The sequence below is a fragment of the Gavialis gangeticus genome, unplaced genomic scaffold (assembly GCF_001723915.1).
Source record: "Gavialis gangeticus isolate Ggan-Ray unplaced genomic scaffold, GavGan_comp1, whole genome shotgun sequence".
NCBI classification, from domain to species: Eukaryota; Metazoa; Chordata; order Crocodylia; family Gavialidae; genus Gavialis; species Gavialis gangeticus.
This window is the reverse complement of record NW_017728994.1, coordinates 25,119,580-25,127,199: the sequence shown is the minus strand read 5'-3', so window position 1 is coordinate 25,127,199 and position 7,620 is coordinate 25,119,580. Positions and strand designations below refer to the sequence as shown.

The 7,620-nt window shown below is 36.3% G+C and overlaps 1 protein-coding gene across 2 annotated transcripts in view; it reads left to right on the top strand.

The window, feature by feature from the left end:
- The window catches only part of VCL (vinculin), a 128,021-nt gene that overhangs the window by 72,205 nt on the left and 48,196 nt on the right, over nt 1–7,620 (top strand). For both annotated transcript variants that reach the window (XM_019502386.1, XM_019502385.1), the window contains exons 3-4: nt 2,038–2,188; nt 3,683–3,792. In XM_019502386.1, coding sequence (XP_019357931.1) covers nt 2,038–2,188; nt 3,683–3,792 — 261 coding nt within the window. The remainder of the gene's footprint in view (nt 1–2,037; nt 2,189–3,682; nt 3,793–7,620) is intronic.

Here is a 7,620-nt window from a genome sequence, read left to right as displayed (position 1 = left end):
GCAATCAGGAGGCACAGTTCCTCCTGCTTACTCCCCATACTTACCATCCAGATATCCAGTGAAACAGTTTGTTAATTTGACTCAGGGTGTTTAAAGTTTTAGAACTGTTTATGAAATAGACTTTCTTTCTGCCTTTTGTCTTGCCTCCATGAAATCATATGGTATATAGAAAAGTTGACGGAACAAGTAAAATTAACACCTTAACTCAATTCTCTTTTTAGTGCTGCAACTCCATATTTTTATTAGAGCTTTCATTAGCTGGATAGAATAGATTCATTTTAAAACTCATTCACTTGAGTTAAAAGCAGTCAGGGCTCATGGTAGAGGTAATATCTTTTATTAGACCAACAGGATTTTTTCAAAAAAAATCTTTAATTGCAAGCTTTTGGGCGCAAACACCCTTCATCAGGCATCAGAGAAAAGTTTGTAAAAGTTCTCCTGAGTAGAAATGAAAGTTCACATTTCATAGGATTTCACAGAGGAGTCAATAGATGGAAAGCTTCTCTGGGCAAAAAGTTCTTACTTGAGGTAAGCATTATGGCTACTTGCAGATGTTAAAAAAAAAACCCACAAACAAACCCAAAACCAAACAAAGAAACAGAGCTTTACTTAAAACTTCATGTGCTTCCATGCCAAGCCCAGCCTCCAGAAGAGGCAGTGTGTTAGCTGGACCCAGCTCACCCAACATCTGTATAGATCAGGTTCTTAAGTGGGACATTTTTGGTGCTATTATCTAATAGCTGATTGAATCAGCTATTAGATAAAATTGCCGAAAAACCCTGCTTGAAGTGCCGAAACTATACAGATGCTGAAGAGCCAGGTCCGAGTAATGCACTGCTGCTTCTGGTAAAGCTCATTTTTGTTTGTTCGTTTTAATTTTAACGTCTGCAAACAGTCCTATAACTCAGATTCTACATTTAAGGACTCTCTCTCTCTCTTTCTCTCTCTTTTTTTAGTTGTATCAGCAGTTGATAGCACTTATATCTGAACCTCCCTGTTTGTAATCAAATATTAGAGCTATTTAGTTCATGTTTGCATAGGGTAGTAAGACTAGAACCTGAAAAGCAGGAAATCTTCATTAGTGAATTAAGTCGGGAGAAGCTTGGTTATTTATTACTGTATTTTGTTGCATACAATTTGCCCCCAAATAAAATTCACACCTTATTTTTGGAAGGCAGAATATAGGAAAAAGGTTTTTCCAGTCATGGCTGACTGTGTAACAAAGACTAAGTCCTCCTAGGAACATAAGAGTACAGGTTTCCCTTGTTTTATGCTGTACATGTGTTCCTGGAAGATGATGCATAATTTGAATTTGCATAAAGGAACCTATTTTATTTACAATGTAACAAATAGGGATATGTTCCAAGACCTTGACTGTACTGACCCCCAGACCCATTTCTACCATTTTTGCAAGACAAGTTTGGTACTCACCAACAGGACAGTACACACAAGCACAGGGCACTATCATAATGGGGATGGCAACTATAGAAATACGTGTCACAGACAATGAGCAAGGAGCACGGATCCACACAGGAGACTATATTTTTGGTGCACATCACTCCCACAATGCATTGCACAAAGCAGCTGACTGCGGGCTTCTACCACGCCAATCGCATAAGAGCGAATTTACCTCTCATACAACAGATTTTTTTATATAAAAAGGGTCATCGCATAAGCATGAATTCACACATACAGAACCTGCATAAAGCAAGGGAAACCTGTATACAGGAAGTGTCGCATTCCAGGAGATGATCTGGATGAAGCATCAGGAACTTCCTGATATAGAAATTATCTGGATAGATGAAGCTCCAAAGAAGTTGATTTCATCACTGAGAAAAAATGTTTACATGGGCACAATAAACCATAAATCAGTTCAAAATATGTAGAACTAGATATAGTTGGTCTGAGGTGTTTTGCATATGAAAGTACAAATGATTGAGATTCTAGAGCTGAGCTTCCTGAACTTTTGAGATCTGCCCCCTTCCTGCAGAGTATTTAGAACAAGCATTAACTGTTGTCTTTTACTGTTATAAATAGGGTGGAGAATGCCTGCACTAAACTTGTCCAAGCAGCCCAGATGCTACAAGCAGATCCTTATTCAGTACCTGCTCGTGATTATCTCATTGATGGATCAAGAGGCATACTTTCTGGAACATCAGACTTGCTCCTGACTTTTGATGAGGCTGAGGTAGGCCCTGTACCACCAGCAAACTTGGGTCTGAGCATCTCTAATATCCACTTAATTTGTAGTAGTTCCAAGGATTCCATGTATAAATCTAACAAGGGCCCGGTTTGGATGGATGGAAAACATTCTAATAAGTACTTCAAAAGTGATCTGGGACATGATCATGGTGAAGTATTTGTTTTCTTAATCATAGTTCCAGTGTTCAGGAAAATAATTCATTCCTCTCTAAAGCTACATGCTTCTTCAAATGCTCAGTTCCAATATGCACAAGGTAAACAAAAGAGGAACGGTTTTTTTTACTCTGGAATGTTTTATTCTGACAAATATAAAAATATATTTTAATATCTATTGAACAAACTTAATGTTGGAGATCATTATTAGAAGTGACTGCTTGAGGACTGTTGCAAAGAGTATTAGTTCAGATTTTCAGCAGTAATGGCTGCTTTTCATTTAAATTCAGTGCTCTAAGTTAAATCCTCCAGAAAAGGTTGGGTGTTGCCATGAGCTCTCTATTTTCTAGCCCAGTGATTCTCAACCAGGGTGCCATGAGATCCTTTCAAAGGTGATAAGGGGTGCTGCATGATTTTAGCATGGTTAGGTATGCAGACCTGATTCACAAGATAAACCCAGTTTTCATATAGGAATTCATGGTGTTAGAACCTTCTGATCTGTTGTGATCTGAGTTCATTTCAACAAAGGATTCACTCTATTATTTGTCTGTAGTCAAAACAACAGTGAAAATTAAGAGCTGGCATTTTCCAAAGGGTGCCTTGAATTGATTGAGGGGTGTCTCAAGTATAAAAAGGTTGAGAACCACTCCTCTCAAATATGATGTAAAAACAATAGGTGTTTTAAAAACAGATTGATAAGAAGGCCAATGTGGACTTCTAATTCAAAGCATAGTTAAGAAAACTCCTTGTGCTGTGAGGCAAAAGGAGAATGAAATGCCCCTTCCGCATATTTTTTCTGGAAGGTTTTAGAGTTGGATCCATCCTTTTTAAGTGGAATGTTGGGTAATGTATTCTGCATGTGCACAACTGTTTAATGGATAACATTTCATAGGGAAACTTTGGAATCTGTCATTCTGGAAGTTTTCCTTAGTAATTTCTTTTTTATCTGTTAAACATCAATAACAAGCTAGAATACAGTCTTTCTTCAAGACAGCAGTGCAGCATGTTCCCTAGTGCCCTAAGAGGTGAATATACTTTCTTACAATTTACATATTTCCCTGATGTTCTTCAGATGTTGAGGTAGGTGTGAAATTATTGGAAACAGGATGTGTCATTTCAAATAACAGAAATGTTGGTTTGTTTTGGGAGCACAGAAGATTGTATGTGGGTTTTGTTGCTGAAAAGTTCTGAGCAATTAATTCAAGATTCCGAACCTCACGTAGATCTTTGCTAACCCTGCTACCAAATGCTGTACTTGTTCTGTTTTTCAGTAATAAACCTTGCATTTCTAGCTTGACCTATTAAATGATTAAATGCTTCTTTTTAGGTCCGTAAAATCATCCGTGTCTGCAAGGGAATTTTGGAATATCTAACTGTGGCAGAGGTGGTGGAGACTATGGAGGATTTAGTGACATACACAAAGAATTTGGGGCCAGGTTAGATTTCTCCAGTATCTTCTGAATATACTCTTATACATATCTTTGTTGTCCCAAGTTTTTTAGTCATGTGTATTTGAGTAGTGTTAAAGCTGTTCTTTTTGAAAGTCTGCTAGAACAGTTTATATTAAAGGTCAGCTTTTCACTGCTTTCTGCCTCACAAGTATTCTCTTGAGGATGCAGTGTAAATCGCATTAGAAAATGCTATATCAGTGATTTGACTCAGTGTTGGGTCAAATTGTATCACAGTATGCATAGGACACAAAGGTAAGCCATTTTTCTTTTACATTATTAGGGAGCAATGTGCTGAAAGATAGACTTCTTGATATACAACAAAAATATAACACAAAATACAATATAGGAAGCTATGTACTTTCAAACACCAACAGCTGAATCCATGTTTTGGGCAATGAGCTTCTGTACAGAGTGAGATAGTTGCATCCTAAAAACATTCCTTGGACTGTTACAGTTTAAATTACAATACAAGTTTGACATCTTGATATTAGTAAGAGGTCCAGAAAATAGTGCTTCACTGCTATAAAAGAGAAGGCCAGATAGGGTTCTCTCTTCTCTACTTATTCACTGTTTCTTTATTACAGGCTAGTTGGCCTAAGACTGTTTTATGATCTTTCATCTCATTAATGAGGCCTTTCTATTAAAGAGGCAGTATGTCTGCCCCAGTTTGTCTCTACCTGGTAAGAGAAAAAAAGATTATATTCCTGGCTTTGCCATTGACCTGTGGGATCGTTTGATAAAATGACTCCCTTTCTCTCTGTCTTTTCCCCTATTGATAAATTGAGAATAACAATGCTGGCCCCTTTTGTAAAGTGTTTGGAGATAAACAGGAAAACACTAAAAATGCAATTGAAATACAAATATAAATTTTCATTTGAATAGAAGGTGTAAATTGAATCAGAGGTCCACCAAGTGGTTTTATTTCTTTTACCTCCCAAATGGCCACTACCAGCTACTTTGAAAAGGTTCATTAAATCAGAAGAGCTGGCTTGTACAAGGTGTCTTGATATCAGGAAGCCTGTTCCTCCTTTTCAACGTAACAACAAAATTCTTCTGTTGTGTGTATTCCTGGCTAATCTTTGGGATTGCAATAAACTTTTATCTGCAGTGATACCTTTGCAGTGGTAAGCTCCACAGTAGGTCATGCATCATGGCTTAAAACCCCCCAAAACAGAACCCCTGAAAAATCATTTGCCTTCATTTTAACTGGCATCCCCTTGGTTTATTTCAAGAAATTAAAATAAATAAATATGTGGCCAATCTGGCTAGTCTATCTTCTTCATGTGGTTGGTTGATTTATTTTGTTTTATATACTTCTCTGGTGTTTGTTGTTATCACTAAACCAGCAGTCCTAGTCTTTTCTGTGTCTTCCATGCCTCTGATCATTTTCACTGATTTGCTCTGGACTTCTTTTGCCTCTGCTAGACCGTTTTTGAGCTGGGTTAGCAGAACCGAACATGGCATTTCAGGTAATGACACATCAATGATTTATATGATGACATTATGACACTTACCTCCTTTTGTATTTTGATTGCCATGACTTATTGAGCAGACTTTTTCATTGAGCTGTGCAGAAGAAGCACATGCCTATTTTCTTGAATGGCAGCAATTAATTTAGAATCTAACAGTGTGTGTGAATAATTCAAATGATACATGTCAGTGTTTATAAGCCTCATATTTTTCAACACTGAATTTTATCTACTATTCTGTTGTAAGTTTTGACTGAGGAACTTCAGACTTTCCTAGTCTGGGCTAGCGTAATTATCTTAATTTTTCATTTTGTCATCCATCACACATTTAAATACATGGACATTTCTAATCCATGACAATACTTTTTTTTCCTTGTCTCATGATTATCTGCCTTACTGCATGCTGTGAGAGAGTTATCATAAACTGTTCATAGATCTACCAGGAATCTTGTGTTCTCCTTTACAAATATGCTGAAGTTTTATAAGTCATTGGAGAGAAGTAGGATGAAGACAGGTAATATTGACATAACTTTGTACCATTAGACTTTTACCCTGTTCTTTCAGGGATAATTCAGCACCAGATTGGATGAAGTTATCCTAGTTTAGAAGTTTCTCATTGCCATCGGTTCACTATTTCTTTGCACTGGTGATAAGACTGTTAAACTGGTGTAATGTGATAAATATGTCATCTCTCTGGGGCTTGATTTCTTTTTTTTGTTGTTGTTTGAAAAAAACCTACTACCAAATGTGTTCTCATCATGTCCATCTAGGTGTTTTAGAGTTCTTTTTCCCTTCCAGTTTTCCTGATACATAAGTAAACCTTACTGACCTGTAATTGCCAGATCACACAGAAATATCTTTTAAATCTTTTGTTTATAATTAAGTTCAGCCCTTGTTTTCTAGCAGTCATCCATGATTTACTAAACACTGCATGTTTTTGGTAGAAGGTCTTCTGCTGAGTTCTTATCTTTTGGAAAAAAACAACTCTCTGGTTAGTTTGTGATTTTAATTGCTTTGTTTTGTCTCTCTCTTGGACAACTTGTTCTCTGATAGTGTCTGGATCTTTGCTGCCTGAATCTGAGGTAGATATTTTCCCAACGTCCACCTTGTTCCCTTGTAAACCTGTAGAGTCAATAGGTTGTTTCTTTTGCTGTACCTGTGGACTACTTTTTATCTTAAAGTTCCCACTTGAATTTTTTTTCTATTTTGAAAGATACTTGCTTGACTCAGATGATCATAAAACACTTGAAATTTGTGATCATTATGTTCTGTAGAGTAGCAGTATTATGCTTCCGTGACACAAGCTGTCCTTTCTATATAGTTTATAGTTGAGTAGTAAATATTTGATCAGTATTTTATTTTTGAAACCGGGAAGTGTGTGTAGGTTTGTATTTCGGTGTGTGTTATCCCACCAGTCTCACATTTTACCTCTAAATTCAACCTGCATGTATTTACTGTTAGTTTAGTTTTCTGCTATTGGCAACCCTGAAATAGATGTCTTGGTCTGACCTATGTGCTCTTCAGAACATGTAGTATTAGTTTGTATAAACCTTCAAAACCATGTCAGCTTTCCATGGCATGTTTTTAACTCCTTAAACATGTTATTGTGGAGTAAATGTACTTTCAACAGTTAAGATTTATGTGGGGATCACAGTAGAATATACATCAGTCATCACATTTTCCAAGTGGTCAGGAACTACTGGGGGAACCATATATTTTTTCTCAAATAAAATAAATTAATAACATGTTATTCTGGAGTAAATATACTATTATAGTATACAATATTTTAGAATGAGGATAATTCTACTTAATGTGTATTTATTTGTTCTGTCATAATGGATGCCAAAATACTAGTAAAACTTCCAGACAAGTATTTTCTGAAGGCAGCACACCATGTGTCCCTGATACTAGCTGATCCCATCTTCCATTATCTAAATGAGACTTAAAGTAAAATGAGGAAAAAGTAGTAAATCATTGTGTCATAAGATGATGACCTGACTGTGTCTTCCCTGAAGGTCAGGTCTTCATTTATTCTATATCTGTATAGGTCATTTTTATCATTAGTCTTTTAAGAAGAACAAAAAAGCTTAAGAATATTGAGGCCTATATTCTAGGTTGAATTTCAAACAGAAACTGAATGTATAGTTTCCCTGAAGCAACTGAAAAATGGTTAAAAGTTGTTGTGCCTTGTTAAGTTTTTTGGCTTTTGTTTGGAAAGTTCAACTGTGAGAAGCTAGACTTCCTTGCAGAATGTTCAGAACTATAGGGGAAAAACAGTATTCATAGCTTAATTACTTGAATTAACTCTTCTGATCTAGGAATGACAAAAATGGCAAAAATGATTG